We start from the raw sequence: 23251 nt of genomic DNA, 5'->3' as shown, positions 1-23251 counted from the left end.
GCCCCTCTCAGGCCTCAAACGGGCCATCTCTGGCCTCAAACGGGCCCTCTCTGGCCTCAAACGGGCCCTCTCTGGCCTCAAACAGGCCCTCTAGGGCATGAAATGGGCCCTTTCAAGCTTGAAATGGGCCCCCTCAGGCCTGAAATGGCCCCTCTCAGGCCTGAAATGGGCCCCTCTCAGGCATGAAGTGGGCCCTATCAGGCCTCAAACATGCCCTCTAGGGCCTGAAATGGACCCCTTCAGGCCTGAAATGGGCCCTCACAGGCATCAAATGGGCCCTCTCAGGCCTGAAATGGGCCCCTCTCAAGCCTCAAACAGCCCCTCTAGGGCCTGAAATGGGCCCTCTCAAGCTTCAACTGGGCCCCTTCAGGCCTGAAATGGGCCCTCACAGACCTGAAATGGGCCCTCTCAGGCCTGAAGTGGCCCTCTCATGCCATGGAACGGGCCCTCCTAGGCCTTGGATGCACCCCCTTAAATCATAAAATGGGATTATAAATCCTAAAGGGGGGCTATCAGGCCTGAAAACTGTTTTTCAGTCCTATGACGGACCTTGACATTAGTGATAAAAAATTGTCAGGCTGCATAACGTTACAGTTCGAATCGACGGTGGGCCCCTAGGATAATATACGGGGGTGAGATCTCACCCCTTTCACCCCCCCTGGCTGCGCCACTGCTATCTAATCGGATGTCGGCAATATGCGAAAACGTATAGTCTGACCTGTCGAGGTCACCTGAGGTCATGCTATCCGAAACGGCGAATAAAACTGTAAAACGCGATTCGAGATGTTGTGGTTTGAAACGTTTTTTTAGCATGATTATAATTATAATTGTCGACTTATAAACTTGTGGCTCATAACTAAAGTACCTAAGCCAAAAACAAAACTATTGAATTCGTTTTTGGCTTACTTTAGTTTCTACAATTATAATTAGGCATTTGCAAGGCTTTTAGGTAGGCACGTGCGTGTTACACGGTTACAACATAGGATGCAGCGTATAAGCATTGAGCAATCAGAAATGAGGATTGACCATCATAGGCGGCAGAACGGGGAGGGCACCGGGGCAGCGCACCGTGCCCCCCTTTTTTGATTTTGGCATTTTAACGGGGCGTTGCATGGAAAGAATGGGACCAAAAGTCGGCAGTGCCCCCCCCCCCCTTAATTGAAGGTGTTCCGCCGCTAATGTTGACCATTGGGAAATGAGCAGTGCCCATCATGCCCATCCGATGTAATGCAATCACGTCTTTATTTACTTTCATCGTTCCTAGATGTCACTAGTGGTAAGCGCCTGATGTTATGTTGTACCGCAAGGCCTCTGTTTCACTAATTTACTGCAAAGACAATTGGTCATCTTGTTTTGCCAAGATTGAATCGGAATAGCAGGTTTGATGTGTGAATTAAATAAAACACTATTTTCAAAGCCCGATGCGGCCTCAATAAAACAGTACATGTGATAAGGTTTACTATAAAATGCATTTTGTTACTGGAGAGTTTCAAAGAGGCGTCAAAATATGTCAGCACTTTAGGAACTTGGTGTCAAATGAAATAATATCGTCGTTATTGTCTACGTTTTAAAAACGTGTTTGTGTCTTGCGAGTTGTGTGCATCACTTTTATACAACCCCCACAGTGTATATAAATACAACTTTTGTGTGCTTGTAGAGTAGAATTGGTTATCCATAGGAATCTTGGCATTTGGTAAGAAGAGAGAATAATTTATGCTGATATTGGTTAGTTTATTTGATGAGTTCTTATCGTTCCCAGTAGGTACCATTTTTTAAACTGACATCTTGCATCTGTGGCCAGTTTTACCAACAGAAAAATAACTGCCTGCCGGAATTTTTTGCCTAAAGACTGCTTCACATACGGAGCGTGTCCGGAAAAAATTCGTCAGATATTTCACATTTATTCGTAGGACAGTCTTATGTCCGCATATTTTCGTCACTTTTTTCGTCTCACATTTTTCGTCTGTGCATTTTTTGTCTATGTACCGTAAAACGGGGTGTTAAGGGACAGTTTTGAGGTGTTTTGTCATATAACTCAAGAAGGGTTGGAGATAGAAGCATCAAATTGTCAGCATTTTATGTGGAATTTGCTGCTTTACATGCCTGCCACATTAAAGTTTTTGAGATTTATACCTGCATATTATTTTTTATTATTTTTCATCACTGTCCCTTAGCACCCCAATGTGGGGTGTTAAGGGACACCTATATTATTCCAAGAAATGGTCATCAAATGCCCACAATTGGGGTGTGGAAGGGCACACAATTTATTTATTGAAATGTTTTGCATATTCTGTCACAAAACAAGTCAGGTTCATTCACCACTTATGACCTTTTTAACCAATTACGTGTAATGCAGTTTACGCTTGTGGAAAATGTGCTAATTATAAGGTAAACAGAACCAAAAAGTAATCTTCTGTCATCAATAAAAACCCATGTTGAAGCTAGTCACTTGTCATTATGCTGCCCTCTTTGTTTTAATGTTTTAGCCTTTTTATGATGATATCACATTTACCTACATCAGTCTCCATTGACCCATCATTGTAAAAGAGAGTGTTGAGATGTTTTGTTACATAACTTAAGATGTGTTAGAGATAAAAGCATAAACTTGCCAGCATTTTATGTGGAATTTGGTGTTTTCCATGCCTACTAAAAGAAAACTTTATTAAATTATATTTAGATATTATGTTTTATTTTCTCCTCCCTGTCCCTTAGCACCCCACATCCACCTCAGTCCTCAAAATATGCATGTATCCGGAAAAAAGGAAGAGGATGATGAATGAATGGGTGGATTTGCACAAGTTTTTCAGGAAACATGTGCAATACATGTGACAATACACCTATGCATTCATTTTCCCTGTACACCCACTAGTTTATGTGGCACATACAGAGTTTTGGAGATGTTTCAATTTTGTGAAAATGTAGCATGATTTTCAAATCCATTTTTGAACCAAATCACTTGCATGAAAAACCATACCGTAAAATGGGGTGTTAAGGGACAGTGGGGTGTTAAGGGACAGTTGCATGGGAAAAACTTTGAGTCATATTAACTTCCTAATTTGAGAAGGTTCAATAAAAACTTCAGTGTGGTAGTTGACACTGTTTTGCTCTTGACCATAGGACAAAATGCTATGGTTTTTCATGCAAGTGATTTGGTTCAAAAATGGATTTGAAAATCATGCTACAATTTCACAAAATTGAAACATCTCCAAAACTCTGTGTGTACCTCATAAACTAGTGGGTGTACAGGGAAAATGAATGCATAGGTGTATTGTCACATGTATTGCACATGTTTCCTGAAAAACTTGTGCAAATCCACCCATTCATTCATCATCCTCTTTCTCTTTTTCGGATACATGCATATTTTGAAGTGGATGTGGGGTGCTAAGGGACAGGGAAGAAAAATAAAAAATAAAATCTAAATATAATTTAATCAAGTTTTCTTTCAGTGGGCATGGAAAACACCAAATTCCACATAAAATGCTGGCAAGTTCATGCTTTTATCTCTAACACATCTTAAGTTATGTAACAAAACATCTCAACACTCTCTTTTACAATGATGGGTCAATGGAGACTGATGTAGGTAAATGCGATGTCATCATAAAAAGGCCAAAACAAAGAGGGCAACATAATGACAAGTGACTAGCTTCAACATGGGTTTTTATTGATGACAGAAGATTACTTTTTGGTTCTGTTCACCTTATAATTAGCACATTTTCCACAAGCGTAAACAGCATTATACGTAATTGGCTAAAAAGGTCATTAGTGGTGAATGAACCTGACTTGTTTTGTGACAGAATATGCAAAACATTTCAATAAATAAATTGTGTGCCCTTCCACACCCCAATTGTGGGCATTTGATGACCATTTCTTGGAATAACATAGGTGTCCCTTAACACCCCACATTGGGGTGCTAAGGGACAGTGATGAAAAATAATAAAAAATAATATGCAGGCATAAATCTTAAAAACTCTAATGTGGCAGGCATGTAAAGCACCAAATTCCACATAAAATGCTGACAATTTGATGCTTCTATCTCCAACCCTTCTTGAGTTATATAACAAAACACCTCAAAACTGTCCCTTAACACCCCGTTTTACGGTACCATTTTGTCCTATGGTCAAGAGCTAAACAGTGTCAACTACCACTCTAAGCTACTACCTAGTACATAGGCGTCGCCAGAGATTTTCGGTTGGGGGGGCAAAATCAACTTTTGTGTTAAAACTTGCCTTTCCCCAGTCTTTACTCACTCGTTTTACATATCATTCGACGCGCAATGGTGCGAGGAATCCGATGGTGACAAAGGTTTTCTTCTAGTTATGACATGTAATTTTTTACAGAAAAATTCGAAATTTCGAAATTTCATGACAAAAACGACTGGTAGAATTATAGTATACCGGGTGGCCCAGAAAAACGTTCCGAACTTTGGAGGCCTATATATCAAATTCGAGTGCAAATAACGAGACAAAATTTTCAGCAAGTTTGCGTCATTTCTTTGCGCATTGGTATGCTAAATTATAACACTATACCATCATTTTCAAGCTGGCAATCTTGAGTTGAATTAAGCAAGACGTTTTTGCTTATTTTGCCGATGTCAAACGATAGTGATGATTGGGTTATGTTATAAAAAAGAATAGAAAAATAGAGCATGTGAATGAAACCAACACGTATGTTCTTATTTTAAATATTTGTGTCTCACCTCACTTATGTGCCAAATATTCAAATACTGAGCCAAAATGGTGCTCATGGATGCCATTCGTTTTAACACCAAATCATGATTTGTGGCACGGTGCATGGATTACTGCTGATTACCCTCCTTTCAGTAGATCAAACAGCAAATCGATCGGATAAGGAAAACAAACTAAAACAGACTAGTTCCTGTGCCAGAAGACCACATAACATTTCATGAAAAACAACATTGCCAGCAGATGACAAAAAAGAAAACTGGTTGAAAGGCTACCTTTTCCCAGGAATGTCAGCCAGGAAAGCATTTAAGCCACAAGATGGTTAGAAAACTGGAAACTTCTTCCGATGCCACTGGCACAGAGCCATCGTGGTTGCCTGATGGAATGTGTCATCCTGAGACCCGAACCATCAATGAGACTAGCTGCCAGTAGCAGCCATGGCTCTAGGCCGTGGTGCCGAGGGGTGAAAGTGACCCGTTCACTCACATTTTTGAGTAAACATCAGAGCAAAAAAGTAATTTTTACATGGCATGCTTGAAACACGAACCGTTTAAAAAGTAATTTACCGAACACCATGAAAATCACACCATTTACTGAAAATGTGTGCGGCATTGACTTTTTGAAGTTTCAATGTTGTATCTTTATCACTTTCTGAGAAATATTGATTTAAAGTTGGGAACGTTTTTTTCTGGGCCACCCGGTATAGTGGCTGCGATTGCCGACGCACTGCAGAGGGCCCTTGTGTAGACGCTCGACGCTCACGATCATTACCCAGAAAAAGTGAAAAACGCTCCATTTAATCGGATCACCCTGCTAAAATCTCCATTCACGCATGCATGCAGAGGTTTTACGTGAAATGCATAGGACTTATCCCAGCCACCGATCGTAGCTAAGTTGGGCATTCGGCGGAGAGTGAATGTCGGAAGTGTGAATCGGAAGTAATTCATCTTTGCTCAAGTGAGAGGAAGTGTTTTGTTCACTCGAGTGTGAACAAAAGTATCTCGTTTTTCGTGTGAAGGGCAGCGCTGCAAACGCGAACAAAAAACTGTTAAACGGAACCAAAAGTTACGCACGGCATAGCGGCAAGGGATCCCTTAGAGATAGGTTTGGGACTTCCAGGCCATTTCAGGTCACTCAGGGTCAGTGCTGACTATCAGAAGCATGCTTAGGATCCCGGAGATCGGCGTGGGTCACCTCAAATATTTACGTGTACGTGGTGCTTTAGGGCTTTCCGAGCACAAGGTGGGGCCCTCAGAAGCCATTGTGGGCGGCGGGAGCTAAGAGACTAGGCCCATGGTGAGCCTGGAGCCCTCGGATAACAGTGTGAACCCTCGGGGTCTGTGTCGAATCCCTAAGGACCTTACGTAGGGACATAATAAACATGTGTTGCGGACCTCAGAGGGACACGTGAGCTGTGACCCCTCAGATGCCGGCTTGGGGTTAGCAAAGTCTGTCGCGTCAAAAGTTTGGCTGAACTATCAGAGGCCAGTAAAGGTTCTCAGAAATGTTCGAAGGCTCAAAGATCCCTGTATGGGCCCTCAGAGAACATGGACACCAGTGGGACTTTCAGAGGCCCGTTTGGGCCCTCTGAAAGCTTCTTTGGGGCTCAGTGGAGCTCCTTAAGAGCCTTTGTTTAAAGCAAGCTCATGAGCCCTGCGACACTTGTACAGTACTTGAGCCTTTCGCAGACATTTGACGAGAGTTGAGAAAGGCCTCGAAGATTTCGTTTCACGCTTTGAACGAAAATTGTGTCAGCACTCCAAAACTTATGAAAATCAGCTGTAAAATGTAATAAAGAACGAACTAGGAACATGGAATGAATCACAGCATTGACATTTCCGAGTCTGGACTCGGAGTCTTAAAGATTTTGGCGACTGCGAGTCAGAATCTGGTTTAAACTGCACGCTCCAACCGAGTCTGACCTCACAGACATTCTCAGAAAGGTACCCCCATTTTTTCCCGACTCCAAAATCTCATCGGATCTGTATCGATCTCAGGGGGTGCCCGGTCCGAGGTTGGGGGGGGGGGGCAAGCTGCCCCGCTTGCCCCCCGTGGCGACGCTAATGACCTAGTACCACTAAGTTTACTACCACTAAGTTAGTCAACTACCACTAAGTTTTTATTGAACCTTCTCAAATTAGGAAGTTAAAGGTAGACTGCCACCTTTTTTCACAAAACGGTTTTCACTAGAGCTGAGCCACCTATGTCCCAGGCTGAAGTCGGTTTTCCGAAATTCGAACCCGTTTGCGAGAAATCGGAGACCAAAGTTCAGTTTGATGCCATTTTTTAGTCCAAGAAAACCGACATCTCTACTGTTTATCGATAACTTTGAAACATGAATTTTCTTATCTTTTGGTAAATATATGTCAAAACTTTGATTGTTTCGAGATCAGAGAAGAATTTTGGAGTGTCAAAATAAAAGTTAAACTTATATATTCAGTAGTTCATTTTTTCCAAAAAGTGTGGGAAATGGGGTTTAACATGGGCCAGACCCATTCCAAATGAGCCATGATTTTTAAATGTTTTACGAACTTAAATGCAAAATAAATTAAACATGGCCAATTTCTTATGAAAGCATATATTAGTAAATCATAAAATACCTTACTTTTTCAAATAAAATGTAATAATCTTATGACCTTGAAGTCTAGTGATGTGTAAACATTGTCGCTAGACATTAACCGATTGATAATTGTATGATAATCGACAATTTTTCCGCGATTCACGTGATGATACTTTGTCAGGTGAATTCTAAAATTTTGTTTTGTCCAGGGAATAAATCATAGGCCGATCTGAGAAAACTTTTTGAAGGTGGCAGTCTTCCTTTAATATGACTCAAAGTTTTTCCCATGCAACTGTCCCTTAACACCCCACTGTCCCTTAACACCCCATTTTACGGTATATATTTTGTCTGTATATTTTTTCATCTACATTTTTTTGTCTGAACATTTTTTGTCATATTTTTTCGTCAAATAAATTTTGTCTGTGCAGTGTGCACCCACTGTTAAGTGTTACCTAACTCCAAGGTTAAGTGAAAACATACTACCTATTTAACGGTTTCTTATCTGTTCTCCAGGTGCCTGCAGCGTGAACATTAAATTGTCTAAGTAACAACAATCCAGGGAAGCCATGAGCCGCAAGCGGTTTATTGACAAGGACAAGTCGGTGACATTCCAACTGGTACACCGCTCCCAAAGGGATCCTCTGGTTGCCGACCCTTCTGCGCCGCAGCGAGTTCTCCTTGAAGTTGAGGACCCGAAAGCCGATGCTAAGCTTTCACAGCGAGAACAGCAGATGAAGTATGGCATATACTTCGATGACGACTACAACTATCTCCAACATATCAAACCATCCAGAAAGCAGGATGTCGTTTGGCTCGAATCCGCGTCCGCTGCAAAGAGGAAAAAGAAGAGGCACGCTGCGTCGCTACCTCAGGAGGAGGGAGCCGATGCTGATGCCGATGCCGCCGTCGCCGCCGCCGCCCCAGGGCCGTCGCTGCAGCTGCCTTCGTCTGTGTTCGCCTCGCACGTGGAGGAAGATGTCGGTCTGTTGAACAGGGCGGCGCCGGACTATGGCCCTCCCGCCGAGATCGAGTCCGAACTGGCCGAGGTGATGGACGACGACTTCACCCCGGGACCTGAAGATGAGCTGGAAGACAACTTCTTCGAGCTGGCAGGAGGACTTGCCTCGGACAATGAGAGCGAAGAGGAAATCGAATTTGAAGTGTCTGACGATGAGCAGTTGGACTCTGATGATGACTTTGACGAGGAAGCGATGCTTCGTTTGATGAAGAAGCCTCAGGCTAGGTCGCAGTTCACTGAGTACTCCACGACCAGTCAGGGCGTTCTCAGCACCGTCGCCATGGAGGCTCTCAACGAGAGGTTCGAGAACTTCATGGGCCAGTATGAAGATCTAGAGGTTGGTGGCCTCGAAACAGAAGAGATCGCTGGTGCTCTGGATCCGAACTCGGATCGTCTTCTTGCACTCGCTGATGAATTTCAAAAAGCAAAGGAGAAACCGACTATCGAAAAAGATGTCGATCTTCGCGAATACGAAGAAGACGAGGAAAAAGATGATATGGTGTCTATCACTGTGTATGAAAATGCCAAAGAAGACCGGATGGACTGTGAGAGCATCCTGTCTACCTATTCTAACACGAGAAATAGACCCAAGCTCATTGATGCACCCAATAACTCGAAGATATTGATCGACAAAAAGGGCATGGCCAAAGACGACAAGCCTAAGCTGACCAAGAAGGCGCTGGCGCAGCTGGACGCCGGGGCCGGCGATGGCTCGGACGACTCGGACATGGGCTCCGAGTCGTCGTTCGGCAACGAGACGCTGGCTAGCCGTATATCGATGCTGTCAGTTCGCCACGACGGGGAAACGCCGGAGGAAAGGAAGGCCAGGAAGCACGAGCTGAAGGCGCTCCGCAGAGAGCGCATCCAGGAGAGAAAAGCTAACCAGCAGCTGACGAAGATTTTGTCGCAGAGGCAGAGTCAGAGCCAGACAGACAAGCTGAAGGCAAAACAGGCTATTCGGTATCAGTGAGACCATGGAGAGTTTCGTCATTGCAAAAGTTGTGGACTGGTGGTGCATTGTAAGTGTGGTTCTCCTAAATGTGTGTAGTCTTATTCTTCGGGGTAGGATGTGCATTGTGCCGGTTGTGGCATCGTGAACTGCCTGTGTCTTGATAAACCCTGGGGTTTCGCAAGTGCTTCAGACATTCAATGAGCGTTATTGTGATCGAGTGACATTTGATGATGTGAGAGTATGAAAGGTGTTTTACCGTCAGCCCAACAATGTAGGAGAATGCAGGCGTATACGATTGCTACTGAAGATTGCGCTGTATGCATATTTTGCTTGCATATGTCAGCCGTCGCTCGTGCACGAAATTTCGAAAGTTTGTATGTTGATGAGTGTGTGTGCCTATATGATAATCTACACTGATACATATAAACATTTTCACTTTTGTTTGTGTGTGATGTTCGCAAAGAAATAGTTAAATGGCATGCCAAAATACTATTGGAACGTTATAGTCTGCGTTTGCCGTAGATCATGCATATTAGTCGATTATAAGTTCTGATTCTGGACTCAACTCGTGGGTGACCCGGGAAGGTGGGTCTCGGACGCTGCGTGGCCGCAGAGGGGGCGTACCAAGATAATATAAAGACTTGGGTAGGTACCTAATAATTTCCTAATAACTTTCGGCTTCGGTTGCGGTAATATCTAACACAAACATTTTTTTTTTTGCTCGGTCGGCCTAGTGCCATGTCACATTAAAAGCTATTTATGTAGTTTTTTATCTACTTGAGAAAAACAACAAACATTCGTGAATGATTGTCGGGCACTAAGTGAAACCAGCAACGTTCGGCGCTCGAAGTTTTGTGACTATGACGTCATAGGCCCAATTAACTGTCTTTTTTCGTTTATTTTTACCGGATCCTTGAAACACGTGACATTTGATACGGGAGAGCATGTTTATTAATCCCACCCAGAAATGACAAACAAAGCCTCTGATTGGCCAGTTTTGGCTGACAGACGCAGAATATTTGTCAGCAATAGAATACTATGCTTTAGCACGTTTTCAATAATGACGCATCCGTTACATTTACAGGTTAGGGCAGCTAAAATATTGTAATGGATCTAACATGTTAAATATAACATTTTTGGAAGCCCGTACAGATTGTTTGTAGTGAGTTAGGTGTTACAAAGTATTAAAAGAAATGATTGTTATCTGTTAAATAAAGAAAAAAAGCTTTTAGCTACTAACATCCGCCTGACAGTCTCCAGAATCCTGCGTACGGGGACACCGCAGTCTCTGTTTATGTTATCGCAATGGGGAAAAATTGAAATTTTAAATGAGTCAGTATCGTGTTAAGAAGTACTGATGCTTTCAAAACTAAATGCCTTTCAACTCAAATTCCAGAATATCCTTTCGCGGAAATAGCCCTTCTCAGCCTGTCTCTAACGCTACAAGTCTGAACAGTGAGCGTCTCATGCGTTGCTCACGTATTGCGATAAAAAGGACGGTGTCATATAATCAAATGAACTTTTCTTATGCATAGAGCATTTGAAACCTTACACCAAACGCCTCCCTTCCTTGTTTTCCACTGCTGCCTTTCACATACCTTACCTAGTACCGGTGTAAGGTGACCGTTCCAGCTCGACGTTCCTTATCGACTGCCTCACATTCAACGGCCATATCCCACCTACGCTGAAAACCAATCGGAGGCACTTTCAATCGTCCCTTGAATATATATATATATATATATTGAGACGGGTTACACAGCACATTGGGTGGACGCGTTTCGTCTAAATGACTTTTTCGACACCCTCTCGGAAATTAAAACAATACAAACGTGTTTGTATTGTTTTAATTTCCGAGAGGGTGTCGAAAAAGTCATTTAGACGAAACGCGTCCACCCAATGTGCTGTGTAACCCGTCTCAATATATATATTTGTCTATTACTACTCAACGTCCCTTGAATAAAATTGCTACCTACACGCATTTAGAGGAGAACGAGGCCCAGAAAAGGCGTGCATAAAACGATCGGTTTCGGCCCCCATGGAATAAGCCAGGAGGTAAAATCATATTGATTGAAGAACATTTTCGAGGACATGATATCTATCAGATATTATTTTGCAAAGGTATTGTGAACATAACGTCCGCGTATCGCAGCTCTGAATCTGCTGGTCAGTCCCATGCAGCAGCCACCGGACCACTGCCCCGCCGCCTGCCGTTCGCTGATCATACAGGCCGGCTGTCCCAGTGTCTCATCAAACGATCACAGCTGACTCATTATTTATAAAATGCCAAACAAAAACAGACACCCAATATTATAGATCACGCCAGCTCTTTCAGTCATGCGCGTGGAGATATATCCGTAGTTTTCCTATCACAGATCACACTGAACAGAGGAAAAGCGTACACACGCAGCAATAAATAATGCATTATCAAGTACACCGATCGATGCATCGTGGAATATACCGAAAAAATACATCACTGCTTTAACGTTCCCCAGGTGGGTGGTGGGTGGGCCGTGGGGGCGTTTTTGGCCACACCTGACAATTTTGTGCTTGCATAGATAAAACGACACGAAACTTAGTATAGCTTATGTATAATGCATCGATTCGCATCAATTGTGAAAAAAGTAACCCCATGTCACCTAAGGTCAGGTCAGGTCACCATGAAGTAGAAGTTTGAAACTCGAGCTATTGCATGAGAGAATCAGTACCAACATCTTGAATATCTTTAATTTTGATATCGGTGGTGACAAGGGTCAGGTCAACTTTGCGACGTCTCCAGTTTCAGTCAGTATGAGGAACTCGAAATGTTCTGCTTTTGAAACAAAAGCACTCAAACATCGGGATCTATCGTATGCTCCTGAGGTCATCTCAGGTCATGTAACGCCTCCCAACAGTTTATTTTTGTACATCAATTTTAGATGGAACGTGGCCAGAGCGCTAAAAGCATCATAATCATAGGCGGCGGAACAGGCCGAGGGCACCGGGGCACCGTGCCCCCTTTGATTTTGGCATTTTAACATTAGCCCTATGGGTGTTGCATGGAAAGAATGAGACCAAAAGTCGGCAATGCCCCCTTAATTGAAGATGTTCCGCCGCTACTGATGTTAATCTCAATTTCAATGTAACGAATCAATGACATGCAAAATGGCATTTTCTGCGACATTGACCTGAGGTCAAATTTATTAAGCTGACCTTGTTAGGCCAAGAAGACGAGAGAAACGCAGTGCCGGTAAAATCAACGTAATAAAAGGTTGGTATCAGTTAAAAAAAAATAAAAATAAAGAAAAGACGACTTCCGAAGCAAGCCGATTGTTCAGTTTTTGCCCTTTGGAGGCTTAACCCTAGTTGACCTTAGCTCAAATCTGAGAACCTGAAAGATTTTCGAAAGAGCTATCGAATTCGCTTTTCCGCGGCGCTGTAGCTTCTTTGGTTCCCGAATTATGAACCAATTTGTGAAGTTGTCAAAATCGGGGGCCAAAATTCGTCATCATTTTACTTTTACTTTTACAATTACGTCATCATTTTCATTTTACATTTACTCCAGTGACCTCAGCGATGACCTGATCAAAAATGACCTGTATGATTCTGAAGAAAAATAGCGATCTATAGATTGATTTTACTGCGTCTTTCCAGCTTTGCTACATTCCCAGATAACCTGGTGTGGCCGAATACACCTCCCCCCCCCTCCCCCCACCAAGTTGGCTGAGGGCCACCCGGGCGCGGGTTAATAACATGGCGCAACAGGTTTTGTTATCAACTTGTCCTTTTCACACATAGGCGACACTAGATATCACAGCCAACGCCTATCACCAAACTGGTTGTGGGCTTTGGCCAGCGATCGCCGATCCGGGCCAACGCGGGCTCTTACTCGTCCACAATCAGCAAGAATGATGAACTACAGCTGCTCCAGACCGGCCAATACAATCCAGCGTGTAATCTTCAGTCCACATCAGAACTAGAGTTGCAAAATTTCCCTACCGCACTACCGGCATGCCGGTAATTTTTCACTACCGCAGGTTTTTTCGTGGTATCTGGCATGTCTTGCCGGTAGCATGCCGGTATTTTTGATTTTGCACAAAAAATTATCAGCATATGATTCAAACTTTGGACACTAAGAGGCTATTGAATTGTAATAAGTTGGACAATGGGTGGCTGTTGGGTGGGGCGGTTACTGAAATTGCCAAAATGTGGCATCTCATGTAGGGGTAAGCCAGAATCAATAATGCAGGTTTTTTTAGTATGCCGGTAATTTGGCGGTTTTTTTTGCTTGAGGCGTGGTAGCATGCCGGTATCCCAGAAAATGTTTGTGGGGCGGGGCGGTGCCGGTAGCAGCCCATTGGGAAAACTTTGCAACTCTAATCAGAACCACTAGTGAAACTCTACTGAGTGGGCCAACTGCACTGCATCTTTGACCTCCTTTGCAGCTCTGGCCTTTCAGAATTTGAACAGCCTTCTCCTTCCCACCCTTCTGTGCTGATGAATGATGATCCTTTGGAAACCTGGAAAAAGACAGTACAGACTCAGGGAGATGAAACTGTTTTGCTATGGGTCTGTTCCAGTCGCACTTTCTAACACATCTAAACTCCTCAAAGAGCAAGATAGAGGTTGGAGCAGGGCCCTTCTTGGCTTTGTAGGGGCGAAAGCTGCCACTGGAACAGGGAAGCAATCTTGGAGGAGTTAAGAGGTGTTAGGAAGTGCGACTGGAACAGACCCTATGACAATGTCTGTGCATAGAGCAAGCAGATGGTAGAAGTGGTCAATTGGTGAGTGGAACAAATGCAAATGTCAGGAAAGCAGTCATATTTTGTGATAGACATGATGCAGATGTTGGCCAAGCTGACAAGGCAGATATAATTACCAGCTTGTTATACTAGTCTATAACTCATCATATTTTCATGTTTAACAGAGGGAATATAATGTAAAAAAGCCTTAGCCAGATGAAAGTAGATAATATAAGTTCTATAGAAAAATGTTTATGTAAGTAATGTAGGATTTGTGGTTTTTAGAGGCTAGGTAAATGTGTTCCCTGTTCAACAATTCTTCAGCATTCAGACATTGATGTCAATGTACAATGTACATGCATCAACATACCTGTTGTGAAGTGATTCTGGGCTGCTTTCCTGAGCAGTTGATGGCCACCACTGGAATCTTAAAAACACAGCTAATTTTTTTTTTCCATTTTGTTAACTATCACTGAGGATCTTCTGTGCTGAAAGAGAGATAGACAATAGACATCAGCTGATAGACATTGTACAATGTACAACTCATTTGTGAAACAAGATCAATTCCATTTAGGGGTAGGTCGTAGGATAATAGTGACATGAATGAATTTCAGTTTTCACTTTTCACCAGTCCAGGTACCTGGTGACAAAATGAAATATTGTAGGAGGTATCAATGATAATGTTTCTGGTAGAAAATGCAGGCATTTCAGAATTCAGTTGAAGCTTTAGATGGAGGATTTTTGGAAAATATTTGCCGCAAATAACATTGGAATCTCAGAAACAAAAATCAAATCTTACTTGATGTCAAAAACAAATCAAACTATTACCATTGAGCACCAAGCAGCATGCTGAGTAGTCATTTGCTAAGACATATGCATGTTACACATGGCTACAGTACTTTGAAATAGCTTTTATAAAATGTGTGCACTCATGTAATCTTAACATGTAAAATGTCAGCTAAAACTTGTTTTACACTAAACCTGCTAAGCCAAGAAAAAAGATAAATATGAGAAGCCCAAAACAAGTTATTGAAAACATAAACACAGGTCACGTTACAACAAAACTGAGTCAAAACACTCAAAACTAAGTGTTTCAATGAATGCAAGATTAATGCGTGTCACAGAAGCAGCTGTCCACTGTAAAGCAGAGTGGGCACAGCATGGTGAAAGCAGGAAGTGGTGCACAAAACTGAATTAAGAAGAGTGCCCGACTAACTGTATCTACATCCCTTTACATGTAGGTACTTACAAAATTTGAGCACAATCAGCCAAAACTTAACTGTGAAGGAGGCCATGCCCACTCGCACATGAGAGGTGTGCAAAACCATGCCTGTAATACCTTATGCCTAGATACATAAAGATGAAAATGTGTTGTGTCTGTGTGCCTGGTTAGTGGCATGACGTGACATGACTATTATCAATACCTGACAGTACAATTATCATGATATTATCATTATTGCAATTGTAATAAAAAATGATCAATTGAACTTTTCTTCTCACTTTAGGTATATAGCCAAAATACCTGAGATTTTTTAATATCAAGTTTGCGTACTCCAAAATCGTAACTTCTGCTTCCTCCAGTACTTCATAAGTTTGCGCAAGACTATTATCCATTAGATGTAGGGACGATCATGACCACTTAACTAAAAAATGGTTCACTTGGTTCTTACAAGCCTGTTAACTCACTACACAAGGGGAGGGGGCACTGCAAAAGGGTGTGGAAATCGCCACATTTGTCTCATGATGTTTGATGCATAATAATCGGTATCAAAATATCGTCGTATTAGTATGCAAGGTCACCAAAGAATGAGCCAACGTTATTTATCAAATAACAAAGCAAATTGGCAATATCTAGCACAACGAAACACATAATTCACCACCTAACGATGCCGGCCGAGTCCCCGATACCACCATGGCGACCGCTCAAGTCCAACTGGCCGGCAACTGGCCAATCAGGGAGCTTGTTTGTCATTTCTGGGTGGGATTAAAAAACATGCACGCGGAGAACGCGCGTGTGTGTGTGCAAGGCCGCCTTGGCAAGGCCTGTGTGTGATGTAACGGAAGTTGGCACAGATTCAGCACAGATTCAGCACAGCACAGATTCGGTAGGGGGAAAAAAAGCCCCGGTAGAGGGAAACCTTTATGACCCGTTTTCCCCTAGAAATGACGTCACAAAGAGGTAAAAATGGGCATCAAACGAAAGCTCTCGTTTACCCAGACACAGTCCTGCAGGAAAATTTCACTTTTTCCCCATAGGAAAGTTTGTACGGGAAAATCAAAATTTTGGGTCAATGGGGGGTCCCCCCCGATTTCGTTCAAAATCGGCACACAGGTGCCCCACCACCAGCCGAGAAACTTTCCCCAAAACGGTCCCCGTTGCATTGACGTTTAAGGCCCGTAAAGCCCCCTAGACTCGTAAAATATCCGTAAAATCGCCTTTGTACGGACAAAAAAGTGGTGCTATGGTAAAAATGGGTATCAATCGAAAGCTCTCGTTTACCCAGAAACAGTCCTGCAGGAAAATTTCACTTTTTCCCCATAGGAAAGTTTGTACGGGAAAATCAAAATTTTGGGTCAATGGGTGGTCCCCCCCGATTTCGTTCAAAATCGGCACACAGGTGCCCCACCACCAGCCGAGAAACTTTCCCCAAAACGGTCCCCGTTGCATTGACGTTTAAGGCCCGTAAAGCCCCCTAGACTCGTAAAATATCCGTAAAATCGCCTTTGTACGGACAAAAAAGTGGCGCTATGGTAAAAATGGGTATCAATCGAAAGCTCTCGTTTACCCAGACACAGTCCTGCAGGAAAATTCCACTTTTTCCCCATAGGAAAGTTTGTACGGGAAAATCAAAATTTTGGGTCAATGGGGGGTCCCCCCCGATTTCGTTCAAAATCGGCACACAGGTGCCCCACCACCAGCCGAGAAACTTTCCCCAAAACGGTCCCCGTTGCATTGACGTTTAAGGCCCGTAAAGCCCCCTAGACTCGTAAAATATCCGTAAAATCGCCTTTGTACGGACAAAAAAGTGGTGCTATGGTAAAAATGGGTATCAATCGAAAGCTCTCGTTTACCCAGACACAGTCCTGCAGGAAAATTTCACTTTTTCCCCATAGGAAAGTTTGTACGGGAAAATCAAAATTTTGGGTCAATGGGGGGTCCCCCCCGATTTCGTTCAAAATCGGCACACAGGTGCCCCACCACCAGCCGAGAAACTTTCCCCAAAACGGTCCCCGTTGCATTGACGTTTAAGGCCCGTAAAGCCCCCTAGACTCGTAAAATATCCGTAAAATCGCCTTTGTACGGACAAAAAAGTGGTGCTATGGTAAAAATGGGTATCAATCGAAAGCTCTCGTTTACCCAGACACAGTCCTGCAGGAAAATTTCACTTTTTCCCCATAGGAAAGTTTGTACGGGAAAATCAAAATTTTGGGTCAATGGGGGGTCCCCCCCGATTTCGTTCAAAATCGGCACACAGGTGCCCCACCACCAGCCGAGAAACTTTCCCCAAAACGGTCCCCGTTGCATTGACGTTTAAGGCCCGTAAAGCCCCCTAGACTCGTAAAATATCCGTAAAATCGCCTTTGTACGGACAAAAAAGTGGTGCTATGGTAAAAATGGGTATCAATCGAAAGCTCTCGTTTACCCAGACACAGTCCTGCAGGAAAATTTCACTTTTTCCCCATAGGAAAGTTTGTACGGGAAAATCAAAATTTTGGGTCAATGGGGGGTCCCCCCCGATTTCGTTCAAAATCGGCACACAGGTGCCCCACCACCAGCCGAGAAACTTTCCCCAAAACGGTCCCCGTTGCATTGACGTTTAAGGCCCGTAAAGCCCCCTAGACTCGTAAAATATCCGTAAAATCGCCTTTGTACGGACAAAAAAGTGGTGCTATGGTAAAAATGGGTATCAATCGAAAGCTCTCGTTTACCCAGACACAGTCCTGCAGGAAAATTTCACTTTTTCCCCATAGGAAAGTTTGTACGGGAAAATCAAAATTTTGGGTCAATGGGGGGTCCCCCCCGATTTCGTTCAAAATCGTCACACAGTTGCCCCACCACCAGCCAAGAAACTTTCCCCAAAACGGTCCCCGTTGCATTGACGTTTAAGGCCCGTAAAGCCCCCTAGACTCGTAAAATATCCGTAAAATCGCCTTTGTACGGACAAAAAAGTGGTGCTATGGTAAAAATGGGTATCAATCGAAAGCTCTCGTTTACCCAGACACAGTCCTGCAGGAAAATTCCACTTTTTCCCCATAGGAAAGTTTGTACGGGAAAATCAAAATTTTGGGTCAATGGGGGGTCCCCCCCGATTTCGTTCAAAATCGGCACACAGGTGCCCCACCACCAGCCGAGAAACTTTCCCCAAAACGGTCCCCGTTGCATTAACGTTTAAGGCCCGTAAAGCCCCCTAGACTCGTAAAATATCCGTAAAATCGCCTTTGTACGGACAAAAAAGTGGTGCTATGGTAAAAATGGGTATCAATCGAAAGCTTTCGTTTACCCAGACACAGTCCTGCAGGAAAATTTCACTTTTTCCCCATAGGAAAGTTTGTACGGGAAAATCAAAATTTTGGGTCAATGGGGGGTCCCCCCCCCCGATTTCGTTCAAAATCGGCACACAGGTGCCCCACCACCAGCCGAGAAACTTTCCCCAAAACGGTCCCCGTTGCATTGACGTTTAAGGCCCGTAAAGCCCCCTAGACTCGTAAAATATCCGTAAAATCGCCTTTGTACGGACAAAAAGTGGTGCTATGGTAAAAATGGGTATCAATCGAAAGCTCTCGTTTACCCAGACACAGTCCTGCAGGAAAATTTCACTTTTTCCAAATTTTGATTTTCCCGTACAAACTTTCCTATGGGGAAAAAGTGGAATTTTCCTGCAGGACTGTGTCTGGGTAAACGAGAGCTTTCGATTGATACCCATTTTTACCATAGCACCACTTTTTTGTCCGTACAAAGGCGATTTTACGGATATTTTACGAGTCTAGGGGGCTTTACGGGCCTTAAACGTCAATGCAACGGGGACCGTTTTGGGGAAAGTTTCTCGGCTGGTGGTGGGGCACCTGTGTGCCGATTTTGAACGAAATCGGGGGAGACCCCCCCATTGACCCAAAATTTTGATTTTCCCGTACAAACTTTCCTATGGGGAAAAAGTGGAATTTTCCTGCAGGACTGTGTCTGGGTAAACGAGAGCTTTCGATTGATACCCATTTTTACCATAGCACCACTTTTTTTGTCCGTACAAAGGCGATTTTACGGATATTTTACGAGTCTAGGGGGCTTTACGGGCCTTAAACGTCAATGCAACGGGGACCGTTTTGGGGAAAGTTTCTCGGCTGGTGGTGGGGCACCTGTGTGCCGATTTTGAACGAAATCGGGGGGGACCCCCATTGACCCAAAATTTTGATTTTCCCGTACAAACTTTCCTATGGGGAAAAAGTGAAATTTTCCTGCAGGACTGTGTCTGGGTAAACGAGAGCTTTCGATTGATACCCATTTTTACCATAGCACCACTTTTTGTCCGTACAAAGGCGATTTTACGGATATTTTACGAGTCTAGGGGGCTTTACGGGCCTTAAACGTCAATGCAACGGGGACCGTTTTGGGGAAAGTTTCTCGGCTGGTGGTGGGGCACCTGTGTGCCGATTTTGAACGAAATCGGGGGGGACCCCCCATTGACCCAAAATTTTGATTTTCCCGTACAAACTTTCCTATGGGGAAAAAGTGGAATTTTCCTGCAGGACTGTGTCTGGGTAAACGAGAGCTTTCGATTGATACCCATTTTTACCATAGCACCACTTTTTTGTCCGTACCAAGGCGATTTTACGGATATTTTACGAGTCTAGGGGGCTTTACGGGCCTTAAACGTCAATGCAACGGGGACCGTTTTGGGGAAAGTTTCTCGGCTGGTGGTGGGGCACCTGTGTGCCGATTTTGAACGAAATCGGGGGAGACCCCCCCATTGACCCAAAATTTTGATTTTCCCGTACAAACTTTCCTATGGGGAAAAAGTGGAATTTTCCTGCAGGACTGTGTCTGGGTAAACGAGAGCTTTCGATTGATACCCATTTTTACCATAGCACCACTTTTTGTCCGTACAAAGGCGATTTTACGGATATTTTACGAGTCTAGGGGGCTTTACGGGCCTTAAACGTCAATGCAACGGGGACCGTTTTGGGGAAGTTTCTCGGCTGGTGGTGGGGCACCTGTGTGCCGATTTTGAACGAAATCGGGGGGGACCCCCCATTGACCCAAAATTTTGATTTTCCCGTACAAACTTTCCTATGGGGAAAAAGTGGAATTTTCCTGCAGGACTGTGTCTGGGTAAACGAGAGCTTTCGATTGATACCCATTTTTACCATAGCACCACTTTTTTGTCCGTACCAAGGCGATTTTACGGATATTTTACGAGTCTAGGGGGCTTTACGGGCCTTAAACGTCAATGCAACGGGGACCGTTTTGGGGAAAGTTTCTCGGCTGGTGGTGGGGCACCTGTGTGCCGATTTTGAACGAAATCGGGGGGGACCCCCCATTGACCCAAAATTTTGATTTTCCCGTACAAACTTTCCTATGGGGAAAAAGTGGAATTTTCCTGCAGGACTGTGTCTGGGTAAACGAGAGCTTTCGATTGATACCCATTTTTACCATAGCACCACTTTTTTGTCCGTACAAAGGCGATTTTACGGATATTTTACGAGTCTAGGGGGCTTTACGGGCCTTAAACGTCAATGCAACGGGGACCGTTTTGGGGAAAGTTTCTCGGCTGGTGGTGGGGCACCTGTGTGCCGATTTTGAACGAAATCGGGGGGGACCCCCCATTGACCCAAAATTTTGATTTTCCCGTACAAACTTTCCTATAGGGAAAAAAGTGAAATTTTCCTGCAGGACTGTGTCTGGGTAAACGAGAGCTTTCGATTGATACCCATTTTTACCATAGCACCACTTTTTTGTCCGTACAAAGGCGATTTTACGGATATTTTACGAGTCTAGGGGGCTTTACGGGCCTTAAACGTCAATGCAACGGGGACCGTTTTGGGGAAAGTTTCTCGGCTGGTGGTGGGGCACCTGTGTGCCGATTTTGAACGAAATCGGGGGGACCCCCATTGACCCAAAATTTTGATTTTCCCGTACAAACTTTCCTATGGGGAAAAAGTGAAATTTTCCTGCAGGACTGTGTCTGGGTAAACGAGAGCTTTCGATTGATACCCATTTTTACCATAGCACCACTTTTTTGTCCGTACAAAGGCGATTTTACGGATATTTTACGAGTCTAGGGGGCTTTACGGGCCTTAAATGTCAATGCAACGGGGACCGTTTTGGGGAAAGTTTCTCGGCTGGTGGTGGGGCACCTGTGTGCCGATTTTGAACGAAATCGGGGGGGACCCCCCATTGACCCAAAATTTTGATTTTCCCGTACAAACTTTCCTATGGGGAAAAAGTGAAATTTTCCTACAGGACTGTGTCTGGGTAAACGAGAGCTTTCGATTGATACCCATTTTTACCATAGCACCACATTTTTGTCCGTACAAAGGCGATTTTACGGATATTTTACGAGTCTAGGGGGCTTTACGGGCCTTAAACGTCAATGCAACGGGGACCGTTTTGGGGAAAGTTTCTCGGCTGGTGGTGGGGCACCTGTGTGCCGATTTTGAACGAAATCGGGGGGACCCCCCCCCATTGACCCAAAATTTTGATTTTCCCGTACAAACTTTCCTATGGGGAAAAAGTGAAATTTTCCTGCAGGACTGTGTCTGGGTAAACGAGAGCTTTCGATTGATACCCATTTTTACCATAGCACCACTTTTTTGTCCGTACAAAGGCGATTTTACGGATATTTTACGAGTCTAGGGGGCTTTACGGGCCTTAAACGTCAATGCAACGGGGACCGTTTTGGGGAAAGTTTCTCGGCTGGTGGTGGGGCACCTGTGTGCCGATTTTGAACGAAATCGGGGGGGACCCCCCATTGACCCAAAATTTTGATTTTCCCGTACAAACTTTCCTATGGAGAAAAAGTGGAATTTTCCTGCAGGACTGTGTCTGGGTAACGAGAGCTTTCGATTGATACCCATTTTTACCATAGCACCACTTTTTTGTCCGTACAAAGGCGATTTTACGGATATTTTACGAGTCTAGGGGGCTTTACGGGCCTTAAACGTCAATGCAACGGGGACCGTTTTGGGGAAAGTTTCTCGGCTGGTGGTGGGGCACCTGTGTGCCGATTTTGAACGAAATCGGGGGGGGGGGACCCCCCATTGACCCAAAATTTTGATTTTCCCGTACAAACTTTCCTATAGGGAAAAAGTGAAATTTTCCTGCAGGACTGTGTCTGGGTAAACGAGAGCTTTCGATTGATACCCATTTTTACCATAGCACCACTTTTTTGTCCGTACAAAGGCGATTTTACGGATATTTTACGAGTCTAGGGGGCTTTACGGGCCTTAAATGTCAATGCAACGGGGACCGTTTTGGGGAAAGTTTCTCGGCTGGTGGTGGGGCACCTGTGTGCCGATTTTGAACGAAATCGGGGGGACCCCCCATTGACCCAAAATTTGATTTTCCCGTACAAACTTTCCTATGGGGAAAAAGTGAAATTTTCCTACAGGACTGTGTCTGGGTAAACGAGAGCTTTCGATTGATACCCATTTTTACCATAGCACCACATTTTTGTCCGTACAAAGGCGATTTTACGGATATTTTACGAGTCTAGGGGGCTTTACGGGCCTTAAACGTCAATGCAACGGGGACCGTTTTGGGGAAAGTTTCTCGGCTGGTGGTGGGGCACCTGTGTGCCGATTTTGAACGAAATCGGGGGGACCCCCCCCATTGACCCAAATTTTGATTTTCCCGTACAAACTTTCCTATGGGGAAAAAGTGAAATTTTCCTGCAGGACTGTGTCTGGGTAAACGAGAGCTTTCGATTGATACCCATTTTTACCATAGCACCACTTTTTTGTCCGTACAAAGGCGATTTTACGGATATTTTACGAGTCTAGGGGGCTTTACGGGCCTTAAACGTCAATGCAACGGGGACCGTTTTGGGGAAAGTTTCTCGGCTGGTGGTGGGGCACCTGTGTGCCGATTTTGAACGAAATCGGGGGGGACCCCCCATTGACCCAAAATTTTGATTTTCCCGTACAAACTTTCCTATGGAGGAAAAAGTGGAATTTTCCTGCAGGACTGTGTCTGGGTAAACGAGAGCTTTCGATTGATACCCATTTTTACCATAGCACCACTTTTTTGTCCGTACAAAGGCGATTTTACGGATATTTTACGAGTCTAGGGGGCTTTACGGGCCTTAAACGTCAATGCAACGGGGACCG

The 23251-nt window shown here is 44.1% G+C and overlaps 1 protein-coding gene and 1 long non-coding RNA gene across 5 annotated transcripts; one reads left to right on the top strand and one right to left on the bottom strand.

Moving 5' to 3' along the window:
• The first annotated feature begins 1555 nt into the window (after window positions 1–1555).
• On the top strand, window positions 1556–9651 carry LOC122391934 (protein LTV1 homolog). Of its 3 annotated transcripts, none has more exons than XM_043386284.1 (2): window positions 1556–1691; window positions 7755–9651. In XM_043386284.1, exon 2 carries the CDS (start codon window positions 7809–7811, stop codon window positions 9228–9230), a length of 1422 nt encoding a protein of 473 aa, XP_043242219.1. In that variant the 5' UTR covers window positions 1556–1691; window positions 7755–7808; the 3' UTR covers window positions 9231–9651. The 3 variants fall into 3 exon arrangements, with proteins under 3 accessions (XP_043242219.1, XP_043242221.1, XP_043242222.1); XM_043386286.1 differs by having other exon boundaries at window positions 1572–1725; window positions 7756–9651; XM_043386287.1 differs by lacking the exon at window positions 1556–1691 and adding an exon at window positions 7405–7423 and having other exon boundaries at window positions 7756–9651.
• Window positions 9652–11472: 1821 nt separating this feature from the next.
• LOC122391936 lies at window positions 11473–15948 on the bottom strand. Of its 2 annotated transcripts, XR_006258425.1 has the most exons (3): window positions 15811–15871; window positions 14301–14418; window positions 11473–13708 (listed from the first exon to the last, which is right to left on the bottom strand). It is a non-coding gene; the product is annotated as an uncharacterized LOC122391936 (long non-coding RNA). The 2 variants fall into 2 exon arrangements; XR_006258426.1 differs by having other exon boundaries at window positions 14301–15948.
• Between the last annotated feature and the right edge of the window lie 7303 nt (window positions 15949–23251).

The sequence above is a fragment of the Amphibalanus amphitrite genome, unplaced genomic scaffold, assembly GCF_019059575.1.
Source record: "Amphibalanus amphitrite isolate SeventyFive unplaced genomic scaffold, NRLGWU_Aamphi_draft 000462F_arrow, whole genome shotgun sequence".
Taxonomy (NCBI): Eukaryota; Metazoa; Arthropoda; class Thecostraca; order Balanomorpha; family Balanidae; genus Amphibalanus; species Amphibalanus amphitrite.
Note: the sequence above shows the minus strand (reverse complement) of the source record. Positions and strands in the feature narration are given on the sequence as shown.

Coding starts and splice junctions, on each gene's coding strand:
- LOC122391934 (XM_043386284.1), top strand. CDS start 7,809: ATGAGCCGCAAGCGGTTTATTGACAAGGACAAGTCGGTGACATTCCAA.